The sequence below is a fragment of the Hyla sarda genome, chromosome 5 (assembly GCF_029499605.1).
Source record: "Hyla sarda isolate aHylSar1 chromosome 5, aHylSar1.hap1, whole genome shotgun sequence".
Taxonomy (NCBI): domain Eukaryota; kingdom Metazoa; phylum Chordata; class Amphibia; order Anura; family Hylidae; genus Hyla; species Hyla sarda.
In genome coordinates, this window is record NC_079193.1 from 138,366,364 (window position 1) to 138,388,312 (window position 21,949).

Sequence of the window (21,949 nt, forward strand, 5' to 3'; positions counted from 1 at the left end):
TTTTTAGAAAATTTAGATATTGAGGCCCTCTCTCTTCAGCAGCCAAGGAAATACAGAGAGAAACGCCTGGAGCAGGTAACAGCAAATCAGGATGGCAATTCAAGCCTGCAGACCTCATGGGCTGCTGCTGAAGACTCATTCGCTCTTTTTTTCTGAAATCCAGAATACCCCCTTAAGTTTATAAATGGGTTTGTTGCTTTCATTATTAGTTGTAACTGCTAGACTTTATTTCTGCTTCTCCTACTGCTTATATGCTAATTAACTTCGTGTCTCCAGAAGGGGTGTAGCTGGGGGGAGTAGTTGACATAGTTTTGTCAAGTACCAAGTCGGAATGGGTATGGCCAAAGTCATCCTTCCCCCCCCCCCGCCCCCGCAATAAACATGACAATACAAATTTTTCATGGTCAGTGACAAAAATCTAATGACTTACTAAACAGTAATCAATCAACAATAGTCTAAATCATTATACTGAGTGACTTTGTTTTGCACTTCCTGTAAGAGATAACAATAATTACAAAGCCTCTTTAGACAGCCTTTATGGGTGGGGATATGCAAGAATAAAGTTAGAGATGTTGCAATGGGGTAAGGCTTCTGGTGAATTCTAATTGCCCAAGGTGTGGTCCAGTGGGGGCCAACCTGTTTCACGTGGTCTGGGATTGCCCATCATTGGCTCCTTGATTGTTTGTGCGGTGAAGAGGATTGTTGTGCCAGTGGAGCTTAAGCCATGTGTACTGGGTTTCATAGGATGTGCTACTGAGCCCTCAGTGATCGAACTGGGTATCCTCTGAATATTGTATCAAACCAGAAAATTCATAGCTTAATAGTGGGTAAGTGCTAGTCCCCCTCTGGTTGCTGACCTGGTTGCCCGGTTTTCGCTTATTGTATGATGTCTGTGTATGATGTCTGTGTATGTGCGTATGTAATGTATGATGGGGGGGCAGCGGCGGGTGTATGTAAGATGTGTCTGTATGTATGATGTATGTATGTAATGTATAATATAGGGGGCAGTGGTCGGTGTATGTATATGTATGATGTGTCTGTATGTATGATGTGTGTGTGTGTATCTTATGTATAATATAGGGGCAGTGGCCGGTGTATGTATGATGTGTCGATGTATGTATGTAATGTATAATATAGGGGGCAGTGGTCGGTGTATGTATATGTATGATGTGTCTGTATGTATGATGTGTGTGTGTGTATGTTATGTATAATATAGGGGCAGTGGCCGGTGTATGTATGTATGATGTGTCTATGTATGATGTATGTATGTAATGTATAATATAGGGGGCAGTGGTCGGTGTATGTATATGTATGATGTGTCTGTATGTATGATGTGTGTGTGTGTGTGTATGTTATGTATAATATAGGGGCAGTGGCCGGTGTATGTATGTATGATGTGTCTATGTATGATGTATGTATATACTGTATAATATAGGGGGCAGTGGCCGGTGTATGTATGATATGTGTATGCATGTATGTTTTTTACAGGGACAAGTGCTGCTGCCAGTTGTGCTATCTAATTTTTTAAATTTATTTTTAGTGGCTTCTGGCCAACCGCACTAAATTGCACCCCCAGAATCCCACCCTTCATGCTCACCCGCCGACCAAGAGCTCCACGGATGCACGCAAACACACCCGAACCAGAACTACAACTTCCAGCATGTTGCACCATAACCTAAACTGAAGAACTATAAAGTGCAACATGCTGGGAGTTGTAGTTTTGGTTCAGGTCAGCTGCAGAGCCATAGGCTGCATCAGGGCATGCTGGGTGTTGTAGTTACTAACTGTAATTCCCTGTATTCCTTGACACAGCCTATGGCTCTGCAGCTGACACAAACCAAAACTACAACTCCCAGCATGTTGCACAATAACCTTAACTGTACTACTATACAGTGCAACATGCTGCAACACCCACACAACCATAGGCTGTATCAGGGCATGCTGGGTATTGTAGTTATCTACTAACTACATGCAACTTCCATCATTTTCTGACACATAAATTAGAGCAAATAAAATGCACCACACAAACTGGAGAAGCAGAACACCAACCCCCCCCCCCCCCCCCCGCCCCGTAACACAGCGGCGTTCACTGTTATCCAATCAAAAGACTCCATATATAAGTCCCTATGAAGACTGAAAAATAGTGCTAAAAATATTTTAAAAAGTGCGTATATATGTGAATAAGCCCCTTTCCTAATAAAAGTTCTGATAATAAATGGTTCCGATAAAAACTACAGATCCCGACGCATAAGATTACCCTCACACATCCCTGTATATGGAAAAATGGGAGTTATGGGGGTCAGATGCTTGCCTTGGGTGTAAAAGGTGCTAGCTACAGCTCTCCCGCCGCTAATAGCCTGGCATGCTGTGATCACCGTGGCCGCTATTAAACCATTAGATCACCGCTGTCTTAAGTTGACAGCAGTGTCTAAAGGCATCTCATATTCATCCCTGGTGGTCTAGTGGGGGGGATCAGACTATTTTGGTTGAAATTATTTCATCTACCAGGACAAGTGGATTTTCTTGAGGGACAAGTAGATTGTGTTCCGCTTTAGTCCCTTGGACAAGTAGTTTTTTTTCTAATTTCCACACCCCTGGGCCATGCATACATTTTGTGGGATATGGGGTCCTTGGGAGCCTGAGCATAGGCTATGTCCAGATAACCCCTAATGAACTCTATTACCCCTATATACATTGGAGCCTGAGAGGGCTGCCCCAAAGTTCACGGACCTTTCCTCCTGTCTTGTTTTCATGCCCATGTTCCTGTGTGTTTAATGTCTCCTGTGTAGGTGGCTGCTGTTAATTCTGAATATGTGGCAATATTTGTCCTTATTGTAATAACATTTTGTATCACTTTATATGTGGTTTCTCAACATTGCTTTGAGCAATGTGCTGTTCTCCTCACATTTATCTAATTGTCTATTGCAATTATCCCTTCTCTATGTTGTTTCTATGCATTTTTGTTTTGCTACCATCTGCTGGCCAGAACTTGTGCACTGAATGCTACTGCTCTTGTTCATTGTTGATAAAGTTTTTCTTGCTGAGTGGTTGCTAGGCAGCCTGGGTCCCTCTCACTTCCTGCAGGCATTTTTTGTTTTAAGTCTGCTTTCTGTGTGACTGGACATTCCTCTCTGGGCTTGTGAAGGCATCAGTTTTTGACCAGCAGAAGTTACAGCAGAAGTTACAGCAAAGTCTCAGCAACAGTTTCTATAGTATCAGGAAAGACTCATACAGTACAGCATCAATACCTCTGCTACCATTACAGTATTGTATCACCGCTTGTCACTGCTTTTGGGTCAAATAAACCCACATTCATTCTCATCACTGTGTCTATGCCTGAATCCATCTGCCTGAGCTCCTGCCGGTCCGGTCTGCTCCACTGCTTGGATACGAAGGTAGGAAAGTCACACAGCCACTATCAGTTACACCTTCATTCGCCTTCATGTGGGGACAGAACAAGCAACGTTAGGTTGGGAAACGCCTAGGGCCTCTCTCTGCTGAATGTATGTTCATCTTGCAGGACTGTTCTGTTGGGGGTGGGTGTTGTTATTGGGGAGGCGGGGGGGGGGGTGGGGACGAGGTTTATGTTTTTTCTGTATGAATATGTTAAAATATTATAAAAAAGATCGGATTTGAAAAACAAAAGATAACAATAATGACTCATCACATATTTTTTGTTTTGGTAGAAGTAATAAATTCTTTTATTTACCCAGATCTTGATGACAACATGTTTGTGAAAACATCAAGTAAAGAGGAATGGATTGCTCGAGGGGATTATTATGCTAGTCACCAGTGTTGGAAGGTATGTTTTTTTTGTTTAGAGAAGCAGTCGAATAGTCATCAGCTTGTTAGAAACATTAGAAATGCGTGGATCTATAGAAATTGGATTTAACATATCCAATATGTTCTGTATTATTCAATTCTTGCATTTCCCTGGCCCCTCCTGAAAAGTAGGATAATCTTAGCTGCAAGGTTTCAGCACATCAGCCAAATACAAGGACATATTATTGCTCCTGGATTTTGTTATTGGAGGCAGCAGGGGGACTCTTGTGGTGTGCTGTTGACCAATAAACCTTGAAACTATCTGCCTCTGTTGTACAGAATCTGTGCTGCACTCTGAAGCAGGAGCGCAAGCGCAGTTACAGACTGCTCTCAAGAATTAAAAAGCGTCCAAAAAGTCTTATCAAAACAAAAAAGGTACTGTAATATAATAACTACAGATTAATGTGCAAAAAATAAGCCCTTATACAGCCCCATATAAGGAAATATAAAAGTGTTATATGGGTCAGAAAAGAACAAATTTAAGCATACTCTTTTTCTTACAAAAGTCCATAGCAACAAATCACATTACGTCTTATTTTTCACTGGTCTTTTTAACCACTTAGGAACCAAGGGCGTACAGGTATGCCCTGGTACGCCCTTGGGAAATCATTCAGCAGGCACCCCGTGCAAACCCCTGAGACCCCCCTTGTCGGCGATCGCCGCAAATCATCGATCAATTCAGATCGGCGATTCCGGGCTGATCAGGTCTCTAGTGACCCGATCGCTTGGAAAATAGGGATGATCGGAGCTGTCAGAGACAGGGGGAAGATGACGGCGATGGTGCGGGGGGGGGACCAGCGGCAGTTCCCTGCGATCACGCGGGGACCGGCAGCAGAAAGGAGGCTCAGGCAAATGGAGGCAGCGGCGGCGACATCAGAAGCAGCAGTGAAGATCGCTGTAAAGTGATCTTCACTGCTGCTTGTAGGAGTTCCAAAACTGCAAATCCCAGCATGCCCAGACAGCCTTTGGCTGGATTTGTAGTTTTGCAACATCTAGAGGGCCACAGTTTTGGAGACCACTGTGCAGTAGTCTCCAAACTGTGTCCTTCCAGATGTTGCAAAACTACAACTCTCAGCATGGCCAGACAGTCCAGGCATGCTGGGAGTTGTAGTTCTGTAACATCTGGCCATTCAGATGTTGCAGAACTACAACTCCCAGCATGCCCGAACAATCTTGGCATGCTGGGAGTTGTAGTTTTGCAACATCTGGAAGGGCACTGTTTGGAGACCACTATACAGTGGTGTCCAAACTGTAGCGCTCCAGATGTCAATTCAAAGCATGCCGAGACTCTCCAGGCATGCTGAGAGTTGTAGTTTGGCAACATCTGGCCCTTCAGATGTTGCCGAACTACAACTCCCAGCATTCCTGTGCATGCTTGGAATTTAAGTTTTGCAACATCTGGAGGGCTACAGTTTGGAGACCTCTACACAGTGGCCTCCAAACTGTTCTCCTCCAGTTGTGGCATAACTACAACTCCCAACATTCCCTTCGGCTGTCTGGGCATGCTGGGAGTTGTAGTTTTGCAACACCTGAAGGCACACTGGTGGGAAACATTGTCCTAACTCAGTGTTTCCCAACCCGTGTGCTTCCAGCTGTTGCAAAACTATAACTCCCAGCATGCACTGAAACCATGCATGCTGGGAGTTGTAGTTTTGCAACAGCTGGAGGCTCATGGGTTGATAAACACTGAGTTGGGAAACAGAGAGTGGTGCGGAAACACTGCAGTAGTCTGTTACCTAACTCAGTGTTTCCCAACAAGTGTGCCTCTAGCTGTTGCATAGCTACAACTCCCAGCATACATGGTCTGTCAGTGCATGCTGGGAGTTTTAGTTTTGCAACAGTTGAAGGTTGGTACATTCACACAGGTGGGGGATTACAGCAAGTTTCATGCTTCAAGTTTGAGATGCGGCAAATTTTCCACTGCAGCTCAAACTCTCAGCGGGAAACTCTCTGTGAACCCCCGCCTGTGTGAATGTACCCTAAAAACACTACACTAACCCTAAATAAAGAGTAAAACACTACATATACACTACACCCTTACACTGTCGCGCCCCAGTGAAAACGTCTTGTACAGCAGTGTTTCCAAGACGGAGCCTCCAGCTGTTGCAAAATAACAACTTTCCGTATTGCTGGACAGCCATTGAAGTTCTTCAAAAGCTAGGGGCAGCCTATTTTGGGAAAACTGACATACAGTATTTTTGGTGAAGGAGGCAAGTAAAACGCTGCATCAGGGTACACCCCTATGAAAATCCCTAATTTAGGCCTCAAATGCACATGGCGCTCTCTCACTTTGGAGCCCTGTCGTATTTTAAGGCAACAGTTTAGGGCCACACATAGGTTATCTCAATACTCGGGAGACATTGCATTACAAATTTTTTTGGGCTTTTTCTCCTTTTACCCCTTATGAAAAAGTAAAGTTGGGGTCTACACCAGCATGTTAGCGTAAAAATAATTTTTTTACAATAACATTCTGGTGTTGCCCCATACTTTTCATTTTCATAAGAGGTAAAAGGAAAAAAAGACCCCCAAAATTTGTAACACAATTTCTCCCAAGTATGGAAATACCCCATATATGGACATAAAGTGCTCTGTGGGTACACAACAAGGCTCAGGAGTGAGAGCGCACTATGTATATTTGAGGCCTAAATTGGTGATTTGCACAGGGGTGGCTGCTGGTTACAGCGGTTCTGATATAAAGGCAAAAAAAAAGTGCTAGTGGGGTATAAATGCTCACTGCAACCCTTGTTAAGTTCCGTGAGGGGTGCAGTTTCCAAAATGGGGTCACATGTGGGGGGAGGGGGTTCACTGTTCTGACACAATTGGGGCTTTGTAAACGCACATGGCCCCAGACTTCTATTCCAACCAAATACTCTGTCCAAAATTCCATTGTCGCTCCTTCCCTTCTGAGCATTGTAGTGCACCCAAAGAGCACTTTACATTCACATATGAGATATTTCCTTACTCGAGAGAAATGGGGTTACAAATTTTGGGGGACATTTTCACCTATTAACCCTTGTAAAAATAAGTCATTTTCACTTCCAACTTCAACACAAAGTCGTCAAACACCTGTGGGGTGTTAAGGCTCACTCTACCCCTTGTTACATTCCTTATAGGCTGTAGTTTCCCAAGTAGTATGCCATGTGGGGTGTTTTTCGCTGTTCTGGCACCATGGGGGCTTCCTAAATGCGACATGTCCCCCCAAAAACCATTTCAGCTAAATTCGCTCTCCAAAATCCCATTGTTGCTCCTTCTCTTCTGAGCCCTCTGTGCACCCACAAAGCACTTTACCTCCACATATCAGGTATTTCCTTACTCGAGAGAAATTGGGTTACAAATTTTGAGGGGCTTTTTCTCCTTTTACCCCTTGTAAAAATAAAAATATGGGTCTACAAGAACATGTAAGTGTAAAAAAAATGAAGATTTTGAATTTTTGCCTCCACTTTGCTGCTATTCCTGTGAAACACCTAAAGGGTTAACAAACTTTCTGAATGTCATTTTGAATACGTTCAGGGGTGCAGTTTTCATGATGGGGTCCATTATGGGGTATTTCTAACATAAAGACCCTCAAATTCACTTCAAAACTGAACTGGTCCCGGTCCAGCAGCACATGGCGGCGGTCGCATAATTCCTGTGCTCCGCTACTACTGGGCCTTATAGCGACTACACAGCGTTAATACCCTGTTTTTTTACTCTGTACGTGCCTGCTCCCGTTTGGGGAACACTCCGGCTACATGTTGATGACCCGCAAGAAGGGAAAGAAGAGCCCTATGAAGCTTACCGTGTTCTTCCCGGCGGTGGAAGCCTCGCAAGATGGCGCGGCCGCTTCTCCTATGAAGCTGACCAGAGCACCTTCTCCCAGCGGCTCTGCGTCTCCGGCGGCAGGCAGCGCCTCTCCGGCATCCTCATCATCCAAAGCGGGCAGTGATCGAGGCGACTCCCCGGCTCAGAGGTCCCCAAACCTCTCGGGGGGACCAACAGTTACGTCTGGGACTCCTCAGGTACGCTATCCCCCGGCTACCCCTATGTCCCAGAGCGCAGGAGCCCGCCATGAGGGAGTGACAGGGCTCTCCTCACAGTCTCCCCTTACTGAGTCTGTCATGAGGGGATTGCTTGCGGAGTTGCGAAGTTCCCTTCATGCAGACATTCAAAGTGCAGTCTCCAGCATCCAAACGGAGATCTCCTCCCTGGGGTCCCGCACCTCTCACATAGAAAATAAGATGGCGGAACTTACCTCATCCCACAACACGGTGGTAGATGTGGCTAATTCACTGGAGGATGAGGTTGCGGCATCGAAACAAAAAATTGCGGATATGGAGGACCGGTCCCGCCATAATAACCTGCGGGTGCGTGGAGTTCCGGAAACGGTTAAAACAGAGGAGTTGAATGCATTCCTCACCGACTTCTTTGCTCACCTCCTACCCAAAGCTACTGCTATGGACCTGCTCATAGACAGAGTACATAGACTGCCCAAGGCGCTCCCTGCAGCAGTGCCGAGGGATGTGATTCACAGAATGCATTTCTTTCATGTAAAGGATAAGTTGACGCAGGTGGCCCGCTCGGCTACCTCGTTGCCGGATCGTTTTGCGAAGTTGCAGCTATATACAGACTTGTCGGCGGCGACTCTAGCCAGAAGACGTGAATTTAGTGCTGGAGCTAAAGTTTTACATGACAACAGCATCCCCTACAAATGGGGATTCCCCGTTAAAATGATCATTACAAGTAACGGGGGCAAGATGGTGGTCTCCTCACCTGAGGAGCTTGACCGCTTATGTGCAGAGTGGAACCTACTAGCTCCGTCCTCTTTACCCTGTTCCACTGGAATGTCGTCTATCCCTGGAATTGAGGAGGAATGGCACTTGGTTACTAACAGGAAACGCAAAAGCCATTAAAGACTATGCCGGTACTGTTGAACTTCTGCAATAACTCTCCATGTGTCAAGTGTGCGCTGTTGTTATTGGGGTATTATACTTACCTGATTTCATTTACCAGGCCTAGCTGCGGACTATCTGTGGTTCTCTGTCCCCTCTCTAGGCTTACCACACGGCCCGTATGCATTTGTCTGAATGTTGTTTCTGGTTTGTCTTGTTTGTTTTGTATGTGAGTTTTTGTTGTCCTCTCTGGTCTAGTATACCCTGCACAACTATACATGGTACTATGTGCACTACTGCAACTTGCCCTTATACATTGCCTCTCAAAGTCCTGTTTGCACTGAGTGGTACGGAGGGAGGTTATCTAAAGCAGTCTCCTTTGCTTCATCATGGTTATTAATGTTGTGTCTTTAAATGCTAATGGTCTTAATCTGCCCTATAAGCGTTCACTACTATGGAAAGAGGCTAGACGTCTGCGAGCAGACGTCATGTGTGGGCAGGAGACACATTTGAATATAGGTGATGCAGACCGACTGAAACACAAAAGTTATCCCCACGTATTCCATTCCCATGCCCTCCATAAAAAGAAAGGGGTGTCTGTGGCGATTAGGGATACGATTGCTTTTTCCACACAGAGAATAGTAGTAGATGGGGGCGGTAGATACATTATCCTAGTCTGTCTTATTAATAATGTCCAATACACGCTGGTTGCTGTGTATGCGCCTAATAGAAGGCAATGTGTATTTCTAAGGTCCCTGCTAAGGAAGGTGGACAGGCTAGCGACGGGACATGTCATCTTTATGGGCAACTTTAATGTAACCATGTGGCCACATATGCACTCTACAGCCCCCGCCCCGAGAAGGGAGCCCATGGGCTTCTTTTCCCTTGCTTATCAGTATGACCTATATGATGCTTGGAGGGTGCACCACCCCACTGAAAGGGACTTTCCCTTTTATTCCATTGCCCATCGCTTTTATTCTCGCATCGATTATGCCCTTACCTCCAGATTCCTCCTCCCCCTGATAATCAATGCTAAAATCTCCCCGATTGAGTGGTCTGACCACTCGCCCATTAGTGTCACCATCAGGGAAAAATACCTTCAGCATCCTGCCTCTGTGTGGAGACTTAATTCTATGATCCTGAATCATCCGGAGTATACTGATGCTACGTCCTCTATGGTCTCGGCATACTTCTAGGTGAATGACACTGGTGACGTTAGCGACCCCATGCTATGGTGCGCCTTTAAGGCCACAGTAAGAGGGCATTTCATTAGCCAGTCTGCTCACAAAAAGAAACTCCGTCTAGCCCAGACATTAGATCTCCAACAGAGAATATCTGAGCTGCACCGTAAAAACAAGGCCTCTTTCTCACAGGAGCGTGCCGCTGAGCTCTCGCAATTGAGTACTCAGCTTCATTCTCTATCTCTCCACACCTATGAGTTAGCACTCCGTAGGTTAAAAATGTCCTACTATTGGCAAGGCAATAAAGCAAGTGCCCTTTTGGCAAAACAACTCAAAAAACGGACTGCGAAGTCTAGAATAGCTTATATGACGGATAGTTCAGGCACCAAGGTGACTGATCCCCAGGGCATCGCCAATTGTTTTGCTAAGTATTATGAGAAACTCTACAACCTGAACACTGATGAAGCCACGCATCAGCCATCTGCTGCCACTATTTCTTCTTTTCCTTCTTCTGTATCTCTCCCCTCTTTGACCCCAGAACAGGCGGAGGAATTGGATAGGGCCTTTACAGTAGAAGAAGCACTTACCTGTATCCATGGCCTGAAATTGCACAAATCCCCGGGGCCCGATGGTCTGTCCAACGACTTGTACAAGAAGTTCGGACCCTTGGTTGCGCCGTTTTTGGTGCAAACCTTTAATGCCATAGCTGACCATGGCCGGCCTCCTAAGGAGATGATAGAAGTTTTGGTGGTCACTATCCCCAAGGCGGGCAAGCCAGCAGAGGAATCCACTAGCTATAGACCCATATCACTGTTAAATAGTGACATTAAATTATACGCTATGCTGCTGGCTTCGCGACTAAATCCTTTCCAACCCACCCTTGTAGCGAGAGGCCATGTAGGCTTTGTCAGGGGACGTCAGACACTGGACGGCACGAGGCGCCTCCTGGACCTCATTGCTAAAGCCCACTCCGGTCGGACTCCTTCTCTGCTCCTATCCTTGGACGCGGAGAAGGCGTTTGACTGTGTACATTGGGGGTATCTTGATGTGGTGCTCTGCAAATTTCGCATTCCCGCCCACTTTAGAGCTGCGATAATGGCCCTATACTCAGACCCCGCAGCAAAGGGGTTTGTCACAGAAGCCCTTTCGGACGCCTTCCTTTTAAGTAATGGGACCAGACAGGGCTGCCCCCTTTCCCCTGTCATTTTTACTTTGGTGATGGAACCCTTTGCGCAGTGTATAAGGGCGTTGTCGGCGATTGAGGGCATACGAATTGGCGATGTCGATCACCGTATTGGGCTGTTTGCCGACGACGTCATTATATGTCTCTCTAACCCACTGAGTTCCCTCCCAGCGGTAGTGTCCATAATAGATGAATTCAGTAGAGTGAGCTACTACAAAGTTAACACTTCTAAATCTTGTATCTTAGCGATCAGTGTCCCCGAGCCTATAGAACGCACCCTTAAAAATATGTTCCCTATTACATGGGCAGACGGACAGATTCCGTACTTAGGTATTGTACTGACCTCTGTGCCTGACCGTTTGGTGGGTGTTAATTTTTCCCTACTTAGAACACAGCTTTGCAAAGAGGTGGACAACTACGCTAAATTACCTGTCTCCTGGGCGGGATGAGTGGCGACAACCAAGATGATGTTGTTGCCCAAAATACTTTATTGTAATCATACCCGCAACCTATATAGCTCATACCCGCAACCTATATAGCTCAGCTTCAAAAACTACTACTGGATTTTATATGGGCAAATAAACGTGCTAGAGTAGGGGCTGCTCTGATGTATCAACCCATTGACCACGGAGGTATGGGAGTCCCTAATTTGCGTGCCTATTATCAGGCTGTTATTTTGGACCAGCTTAAGAGGTGGTGGTGGCAGGTAGACCCGCCTCATTGGGTTGATATTGAAGCTGCACTTTTGTCCTCCCCCTCCCTATGTCACTTCTTATGGTCCTTCCGCTTTAATCCCACTTTTGCTCCCTCTTCCACTTATTCTACTGTGGCAGCGGCGGTTAGGTTGTGGAGCAAATCTGATATTAGCCGCTCTCTGATCCTACCCCAACGTCAAAACAATTCCCTTAGAGGCAATTGAGACTTACCTTACTGACATAGATTTACGCTCATGGATAGTGAAAGGGATTACGCATGTACAGAATATGGTGGACTCAGATGGTGTTGTTCCCTTTTCCGCCTTAGTCTCTACATTCGGGGTTCCTCATAAAGACTTTTATAAATATCTGAGACTGAGACACTTCATTGACTCACTACATTGGACTGTCACACCTGCTACGATGCCATATGAAACCTTCTTTAATAATGGTGACAGTTTCAGAAGGGGGATATCTGTCGGGTACTCTGAAATTCTGAGATCTATGGTGGGTGAACGTTTTCCATTTCAAAACAGGTGGGAGGAGGACTTGTCTTGTACCTTTACCCCTGAGCAGTGGGACTTTGCATTTGTTCTGCCTAAAAAGTTCTCCCATTGTGTTAACCACCTTGAAGCCTCCCGCAAACTGCTCTATAGATGGTACTACACGCCTGGCTAAGATATACCCACCTGTATCACCGCTATGCTGGAGGTGTCAGGCAGAAACTGGTACCTTGCTACATGTATGGTGGACGTGTCCCGTATTCGACCTCTGTGGGCAGACGTTTACCTCCTAATACAAAATTATGTAACCGTGCCATTTATATGGGGCCCTGAAGTGGCCCTCCTCACCCTAAACACAGAATTGCTCCCACCAACTTGTGTCACTGTTTTGTTTCATATACTTACGGTCACCAGGACTGCCATAGCTCAATGTTGGAAATCACAGGACCTCCCGAGTATACCTGCTCTTAAAGCAGTCATTTGTCACAACCTTACTATGGAAGGACTTATCGCTAAAAGGAAAGGTCTACCTAAACACCGTATTGATCAGTGGTTTGACTGGGCAAAGGCTCTTTGAGATTCTTGTTCAATCGACTCCTTACTGTTTGCATGTATCTGCTTTTACTATGTGACACTGTACTACCAGAGGGACTGTCGTTATTACAGTTTGTATTTACTTTTCTTTGTCTTCTCCTGATAGGAGACCTATTGTTATATGCTAAAACCTTAAATAAAAATGAACTGGTCCCTGAAAAATGCAGATTTTGAAATTTACGTAAAAAATTGGAAAATTGCTGCTATACTTTGAAGCCCTCTAATGTCTTCAAAAACTAAAATCACAGAATCAAATTCATATGTAAAAGCATCCCAGAGTTACTAATGCTTAAAGTGACAGTGGTCAGATGTTAAAAAATGCTCTGGTCCTTAACCCCTTAAAGGGGTACTCCGCCCCAAAGGATAGGGGATAAGATGTCAGATCGCCGGGGTCCCTCTGCTGGGGACCCCAGGGATCGCCGCTGCAGCACCCCGCTATCATTACTGCGCAGAGCGAGATCGCTCTGCACGTAATGACGGGCAATACAGGGGCAGGAGCATCGTTACGTCACGGCTCCACCCCTCGTGATGTCACGGCTCCGCCCCTCGTGACGTCACGGCCCGCCCCCGTCAATACAAGTCTATGGGAGGGGGCGTGGCTGTCGTCACGCCCCCTGCCATAGTCTTTCATTAAGGGCACGGGCCATGATCTCATGAGGGGCGGAGCCATAACGTCACGCTGCTCCGGCCCCTGTATCGCCCGTCATTACGCACAGAACGAACTCGCTCTCCGCAGTAATGATCACGGGGTGGTGCAGCAGCGATCCCCGGGGTCCCCAGCAGCGGGACCACGGTGATCCAACATCTTATCCCCTATCCTTTGGATAGGGGATAAGATGCCAGGGGCGGAGTACCCCTTTAAGCCCTTTTTCGCAATTCTGACCACCGTTGCTTTACGAATTAATAACCGAATATTCTGATTCTGAGATTGTTTTTTCGTGACATATTCTACTTTATTTTGGTGGTAAATTTTCGGCGTTACTTGCATCCTTTTTTGGTGAAAAATCCAAAAATTTCATGAAAATTTTGCATTTTTCTAACTTTGAAGCTATCTACTTGTAAGGGAAATGGATATTCCAAGAATTTTTTATTTTTATTCACAAATACAATATGTCCACTTTATGATGGCATCATAAAATGGACATATTTTTGCTTTTTGAAAAGATTAGAGGGCTTCAAAGTAGAGCAGCAATTTTCAAAAATCTCATGAAAATTGCAAAATCTGAAGGGACAGATGTTACAGAACTACAACTCCCAGCTTGCCTGGGCAGTCTAGGCATGCTGAGAATTGTAGTTTGGCAACAGTGGTTTCCAAACTGTGGCCTCCAAACTGTGTAACAGTGGTCTCCAAACTGTGACCCTCCAGATGTTGCAAAACTACAACTCCCAGCATGCCCAGACAGGCTTTGGCCTCAGTGATGTGCCGGGATACCTGCTGAATGATTTCAGCAGGCATTCCGGTCTGGTCCCCAACTGGCTAGCGGCGGGGACCGGAATTCCCACGGGCGTATGCATACGCCACACGTCCTTAAGGACTCGGGATGCAGGGCGTATAGCTCAATAAAAGAGAGAAGAACTTGGTGAGTGCTGGCCTTTTCATTTCTATTGGAAGAATTTTGTCAGTGTCTGGTACCACCTAATCGTGCGGACTCCACATTTCAACTCAAGGTGACTTTCTATCGGGATGTATTGCAGACTGGTAACTATAATTTACCCATTCTACGTTTAAAATTTGGAATCTATATCCTATATGGGACTTTACCTTACGTATAATTGGAATCCATACCTTTAAGGGACATTTAACCCATTTGAAATATCGGAGGCCGGATTTAAAGTATTATTGCATTGTTAAAAAATTCTCAAAAAAATTCTCAATGCTAGCTATTGGTGTGTGTATAAGTTTTATATTGTAATTTTTCCTCGGCACAAGGGCCCTTGTGTTTCGAGGAGTTATTGTTTATATTTTATATGTATTTTATTGTGTAATAAATTTGCACTTTCATATTATAATTGAAGCACGATCCAGTCATCATTTTTACCATTACATCACTGTATCAGGCAACTGATGCTAGCCTAGAGGGGTTGGCTACTTTTTTAGATTTGTAAATTAGTTCTATTTAACATCTTAATCCTTCCAGTACTTATCAGCTGCTGTATGCTGCAGAGGAAGTTGTATAATTCTTTTCTGTCGGACCACAGTGCCCTCTGCTGACACCTCTGTCCATGTCAGGAACTGTCCCGAGCTAGAGAGGTTTGCTATGGGGATTTGCTCCTGCTCTGGATAGTTCCTGACATGGACAGAGGTGTCAGCAGAGATCACTGTGGTCAGACAGAAAATAACTATACAACTTCCTCTGCAGCATACGGCTACTGATAAGTACTGGAAGGGTTTAGATTTAAAAATATTAGCTATTTACAGATCTGTTTCACTTTTTGGCACCAGTTGATTTAAAAAAAAATTGTTTTCCACAGGATTACCCCTTTTAAATGTCATATTCCTATAGTTTACTTGTGATTTAATTTAGAACGGATACATTAAATGAGCACTGTCATTTGAAAAAAAATGTAGAGACATGTCAATAGTTTTGAATGGTCGGGGTCTAGAATGAGCCAAAAAGAGAGCACGTTAAGCGAGATAAACTTACAATGTATGGGATTGTCTCTGTCAGTGCATGTGTCTCTCCCTACTCATTCTAGTGATCAGTTGCTCAGACTCCAGATGATTAAAGCTTTTGACTTGTTTTTAGGACATGCAGAAATGTAGAAGTGACAGATACGCCTTAAAGGCTGCTTTTCATCTTGTCCTCTTAGGGCCCTTTCACAATGCAGAATTTCCACCTGGAATTTACATACAACAGCCTACTCCGGAATTGACACGGAGGGTAGGGTCACGTGCCGTATTTTGCTGCATATTTGCAGCTGCGCCCTTTTCTATCCATTGAAGTCAATGGGTAGCAAAATAAGCTGCTTATTTTGCTTCCCATTGGGTAAGAAAAAGGGTAGCAAAATACGACACCTATATCCATACCATTAATGTCCGTGATAATCTGCTGTTGACACTAAGCGCTTTCACCATCCACTACAGCACAGTGTTGTGACTTCTTTGGTGGATTCCGCTGTAGAATTACACATGTTAATCTTCTCTGACTGAATTCATTTCCACTACAGAACTTCTGCACTGTGAACTGGGCTGTTGCTGCTGCTGCTGCAAGCGAAGTCTCCCTAGTGTAAATGGACCCAACCCATAGTGAAAATTTTTTTTTTTACTTGCACTGTATTCAATGGGAGCTGAGTCAACCATCCAACCAGCATGCATCGTATGTAAATTATCAAAGATAAGTCATATGGGTGGTACCAGTCTGAGAAGTATTGCACGAGCACAGTCATGCACAAGCACGGATTGGGCTCCAATCTGTGCTTGTGCCAGACCTGAATGTATATGATAACATTGACTATGAATGGAAAAAATACAGTGACAGATGTTCTTAATTTTTTTTATCTCAGTACACTTTAAAGTAGAATGTATGATTGTATTTTATCAGGTTGCTGCAAAGTGTTACCAAAAAGGTGGTGCAGTAGAAAAAGAAAAGGTTTCATTTGCCAATGGTGAAGTATTAAGTCTGCAAACAAGAAAAGCCAATGCAAAGTAGGCACAAATATTTTCTATTACATAAAGATGAAGACTAATATTACCAATATTTTTGTGACATCTTCCGCTTTTCAAACTTTAAAATGTTGACTTTAAATGTAATATTGCCCATTTTGTGTTTTTTACCAGAGTAAAACCATTGGAATACTTACAGCTGGCTAAGACTTATCTGGAATGTCAAGAACCAAAACTAGCACTTAAATGCCTAATGAAGGCCAAGGAATTTAAGCTCTGTGCTGAACTTTGCAAGCAAATGAAAAAGGTACAGTTTTCTGGTTGGTATGTGTATATCATTTGCACACTTTTAGTGTAAACTGAAATTAAAGTGTTTTTTTTTTTTTAGGACTAAATAATAGACGATCTAGCCACAGAAAAGGCTGTATATATTGGTGGCATCGGTAACTGCTCAGCTCACACTAAAACGAATGGTAGCTAAGTTGTAGATACCCAGCGCCACCACTTTACAACGAACAGTGCAGGGCTCCATCCCTGTTCAACTGATTGTCTGTTGTTAGCAGTTGATCATTGAACATATAGTCTCAAAAAAATCCCTTTTTTACAGATTAGAGCAGAATAAAGGTCTCTGTAGTCTGTGTATTGGGGGGGGGGGGGATCTTAGGCGATCTTAGGGCTGTGTGTTGGATACTCTTAAACAGGGGCAACTGACCGACCTTATGAGTGGAGAACGCTTTAAATCCAGTAGGTTCCGGTTGCTATGGGCAGTCAGGACCCTTGGTTAATGCCGGGCACCTCCGATTGGGCCGATGCCTGGTATTAACCCTTTAGACGCGTGATCAAAGTTGATCACGGCATCTAAAATGCGGGTTAACCAGTGCTGGTTAGCTCAGTGGAGCTGATTGGGACATCTGGGGCAACATCGGGGGTCCCAATCAGCTGAGTCTGAATCACCCCCCTTTTCTAATTTTTTTTTATTTTAAATAACATAATGTAATAAAAATAATCAATGTGGTAGCGCTGCCGCTGTGTGCGTAAAGGTCCGAACTATTAAAATATAAGGTATGGGATTTGGGCATTTTGAAGTATGAGGAGCAACGGCTTGAGAGTTGCCCTCAACTTGAGGGTGCGCAGCGAGAGGTCAGGATACAGAGAAACAGGAGAGCCATTGTAGGCGAGGTGCTTCAAGATCCTCGCCCTGCGCATAATTTCTTCCTTTACCAGATAGTGATGCACTCTGCATATAATGTCCCGGGGCCTGGATGGATCAGGATTTTTAGCTTTCAGAGCTCGGTGCACTCTGTCCAGCTCAAGTGGAGTGTCTTGTGGTTCCTGAAGAATTTCGTTGAAAAGCTTTTGCAAGACAGGAGAGATGTCCTGAGGAGGGAATCGATTCAGGCAGTCTTTTAAGGCGGATATTATTCCGTCTATTCCGGTAGTCCAGATCATCAAGATGGTCTATTATGGTGGATTGATGAATGGAGAGAGACTTGGTTCTGTCGTTGAGAGAGTGCAGTTGGGCAGCCACTGAAGAGCGAAAGTCCTCCAGGTCATGAACTCTGTTTCAGTTGTGACTCATCATCCTTGACAGGCTTAAGATCCTGTTTCCAGGCGGCACGAAGATCAGAGGAGAGTGTCTGTAAATCAGATTTAGTAGGTAGCAAAGCCAATAATGCCTGGAGTTCAGGGAAATACTTGAGAGTATTGGCGGCAGCCTCAGGCGTAGGCAGGCCTGAAACCGGTGTGCGGGTGGGTTGGTCAAGTAAACAGTCCGCATGTCTGGGGCGACAATGGGGTCTCCTCTCTGTTGGGGTGTCATCAGAGGAGGAGTGGTCCACTTTGGAGTAATGAGAGGGACCCAATTTACGGGGCTCCTAAATAAGGTCTTTTTCGCAGGGGGACTAGCTCCCCAGTAGTCAGGGGGGTCGCTGTCTGCAGCAGAGTCCTGGGATCCCTGAGGAGAGTCAGAGTCCATTTCCCCAGCCCAGTCCAGCACATTTTGGACCGGGGGTCCCGGAGCTTGGACCAGCACTGTAAGAGTAGGCATATGGTCGGCATCCTGAGAAGGGGAGAGGGAGGCAGGAGGGGTCTCCCTAGGCCGCTTTTCATTAAGTGATGGCGGTGTGGTTGCAGTACCAGAAGGGGGGGGGGGGGCGTGCTGAATCTGAGCTGTCCCTATGTGGTGGGGGTCTGGTGGCAAGGGTTGGGAAGAAGTACTCACAGGTAGTTGAAGAGTGGTGGTTTGTGGTGTGGCCCCCTCAGGAGTCTCCGCCCGCTGCAGTCCCTATGCGGGTTATGAGGACATGGACCAGGGGACAGAGGGGGTGCGATATCCTGCTGTGGCCTGTGGTGGAGTGCGAGTCTCCCCGCCATGCTGTGGCTGTGAAAGTAGTGAGGAGGCGGTCCTGGAGGCGACAGCAGCCGCACTTACAGCGGCGTTGGAGCCAGAGTCCTCCCCGGCTGGTGAGCGTAGATGGTGTGCTGTCATCTCAGGCAAGGGAGGCCAGTCTTCGGGCGCATTGAAGTCCAGTGCTTTCCCCAGCAGGGGCACGTCTGGTGCGCGCTCCATGTCTGCCTCCGGCAAGAGGAAGGAGGCAGGCGGGGCCTGGTGCAATGGCGGCTGTGTGACGGAGGGCCGTGGCTCCTGTGGTGGGATCAAGGGACCCCTGAAGAAGGCAGTGATGGTGCCAGGAAGTTCCTCGGACATTGCGGCAACAGGTGTGCGGTGTTTGCTACCTCTCCAGCCTCCCATAGCAGAGCGGTTCACCTCTTATGCTGGTGGCCCTGCAGGAGCTCCTAAGCAGCGCTGCTCATGCCTTGCAAGCCAAGCCACACCCCTAATACAAATTTTTACCTGAGGTGCCCAAACTTTTGATCCCCACTGTATAACATTGCAAAAAATAAAGTGAATAAAGATCATTTAACCCCTTCCCTAATAAAAGCTTGAATCACCCCCCTTTTCTCAGTAAAAAAATAAAAAAAACAGTGTAAATAAAAATAAACATATGTGATGTGCGGAAATGTCCGAATTATAAAAATATATCGTTAATTAAACCGCACAGTCAATGGCGTATGCGCAAAAAAATTCCAAAGTCCAAAATAACATATTTTTGGTCACTTTTTATATCATGAAAAAATTAAGAAAAAAAAGCGATCAGAAAGTCCCATCAATAAAAAAAATGGTACCACTAAAAACTTCAGATCACGGTGCAAAAAATGAGCCCTCATACCGGCCCATACGCAGAAAAATAAAAACATTATAGGAGTCAGAAATGAGAATATTTAACGTATACATTTTCCTTCATGTAGTTTATGATTTTTTTCAGAAGTACGACAAAATCAAACCTATCAAAAGTAGGGTATCATTTTAACCGTATGGACCTACAGAATAAAGATAAGGTGTCATTTTTACCGAAAAATGCACTGCGTAGAAATGGAAGCCCCCAAAAGTGACAAAATTGTGTTTTTTCTCGCACAATAAATTTGTCGCACAATAAAAATTTTTCCGTTTCGCTGTGGATTTTTTGGTAAAATGACTGTCACTGCAAGGTAGAATTGGTGGTGCAAAAAATAAGCCGTCATATGGAATTTTATGTGCAAAATTGAAAGCGTTATGATTTTTAGAAGGTGATGAGGGAAAAAATTAAAATGCAAAAACGGAAAAACCCTCCGTCCCCAAGGGGTTAAAAGCAAGTGAATGGGATGTCTGCTAATTACACAAGGAACACTATATTAACGTTTTATTTGGTGACAGGTACTCTTTAATCCCTTCACGCAGAACGCCGCCTTTATACGGCAGATGACGCAATACCTTCGCGCTTTTCACCGTATATAGGCGGGTTCATTAAATGCCCGCTCCCGCGTCGCTGATCAGGTTAATTAGCTAAAGTCCCGAGGTGTCCAGCGGAAGACCACTCCCGCCCAACACCCCGGGACCCCATTTGAATTAACCCGATCAGCGATCAGGTGTGCAGGGGCAACGGGTGCGCGGAGGTCCGGAGGCGGCGTCCACAATGATTGGTTCCAAAACTACAACTCCCAGCATGCCCAGACAGCCAATGCCTGTGTGGGCATGCCGGGAGTTGTAGTTTTAGGAAAAATTTGCAACAATTGCATATATATGAGCCTGCAGGGGCCCAAAATTCCCGGTATAAATATATCAAAAATCAACTCGAAATACCTAGTTCTCGATGCTGAGAGGGGGAAAAACCTTATAAAACATAACTTTTAATATAGTACTCTAAAATGCACCACACCTTGTGATAAAGAAAGAGTGCCCAAATTACAAAGCAACACAGAAAGCAGTTACCACATGTTATGTGGATTTACAATCAAGGAGAAGCATAACTATTGCCAAATGTCACCCAACGCGTTTCTGCCACTACGTGGCTTCCTCAGGGGAAATGTATACAATATGCAATAGATAGTAATACTGCTATATAACAAAATATCAATAGAGTATAAAACAAACGGTATAGTTTGATTCATAGGGAAACACCCGATACACAGTGTATATCCCTTAATTATTTTAGCTCAACCAATAGGGAAACACCCGATACATAGTGTATATCCCTATTGCCATGGTGTGGCTATCATAACAGGAGGTAAAATCATCCTTCAGGGCAACCTGTAAGTAAAACATAAACATAGAAAAAGGTTTCAATGTGCCATCCGAATTCCATAGTTACTGGCCAATTGTAGTATCAATATAAATACCTAGAGAAAAGACACATACTCACAGTTTCCAAGTGTTTGCCCGGATACCTATAATAAAGATACAGGGTCCCAATCAATATGGGAGATGCTAGTACCTGCAATACAAACAGTGCGCATCGCACCAGCTATCATACTCACACTCCTGTAGCCACACGTCCGGTTTATGGTTCTCAGATGAGCGCGCTAAACCCGCGTTGGCGGGGAGCCGTCTGTCTCTGACGGCTGCTTAGCGCTCACTGAGATCATGCCGGCGTCTGTCGTCATATCCTGTTTCCGGCCGGCGCCGCGTCATTACGCAACGCCCTCTCTGACGACTACAGAGGGCGCCCTCTGTAGTCGTCAGAGAGGGCGTTGCGTAATGACGCGGCGCCGGCCGGAAACAGGATATGACGACAGACGCCGGCATGATCTCAGTGAGCGCTAAGCAGCCGTCAGAGACAGACGGCTTCCCGCCAACGCGGGTTTAGCGCGCTCATCTGAGAACCATAAACCGGACGTGTGGCTACAGGCGTGTGAGTATGATAGCTGGTGCGATGCGCACTGTTTGTATTGCAGGTACTAGCATCTCCCATATTGATTGGGACCCTGTATCTTTATTATAGGTATCCGGGCAAACACTTGGAAACTGTGAATATGTGTCTTTTCTCTAGGTATTTATATTGATACTACAAATGGCCAGTAACTATGGAATTCGGATGGCACATTGAAACCTTTTTCTATGTTTATGTTTTACTTACAGGTTGCCCTGAGGGAGTTGTAGTTTTGCAACATCTGGAGGACCAC

General features: G+C 45.3%; 1 protein-coding gene across 8 annotated transcripts in view; it reads left to right on the top strand.

Moving 5' to 3' along the window:
• TRANK1 (tetratricopeptide repeat and ankyrin repeat containing 1) overlaps positions 1-21,949 on the top strand; it is a 300,522-nt gene that overhangs the window by 235,351 nt on the left and 43,222 nt on the right. For all 8 annotated transcript variants that reach the window (XM_056520371.1, XM_056520377.1, XM_056520378.1 and 5 more), the window contains 3 exons: positions 3,714-3,802; positions 16,389-16,492; positions 16,625-16,757. In XM_056520371.1, the coding sequence (XP_056376346.1) occupies positions 3,714-3,802; positions 16,389-16,492; positions 16,625-16,757 (326 nt within the window). The remainder of the gene's footprint in view (positions 1-3,713; positions 3,803-16,388; positions 16,493-16,624; positions 16,758-21,949) is intronic.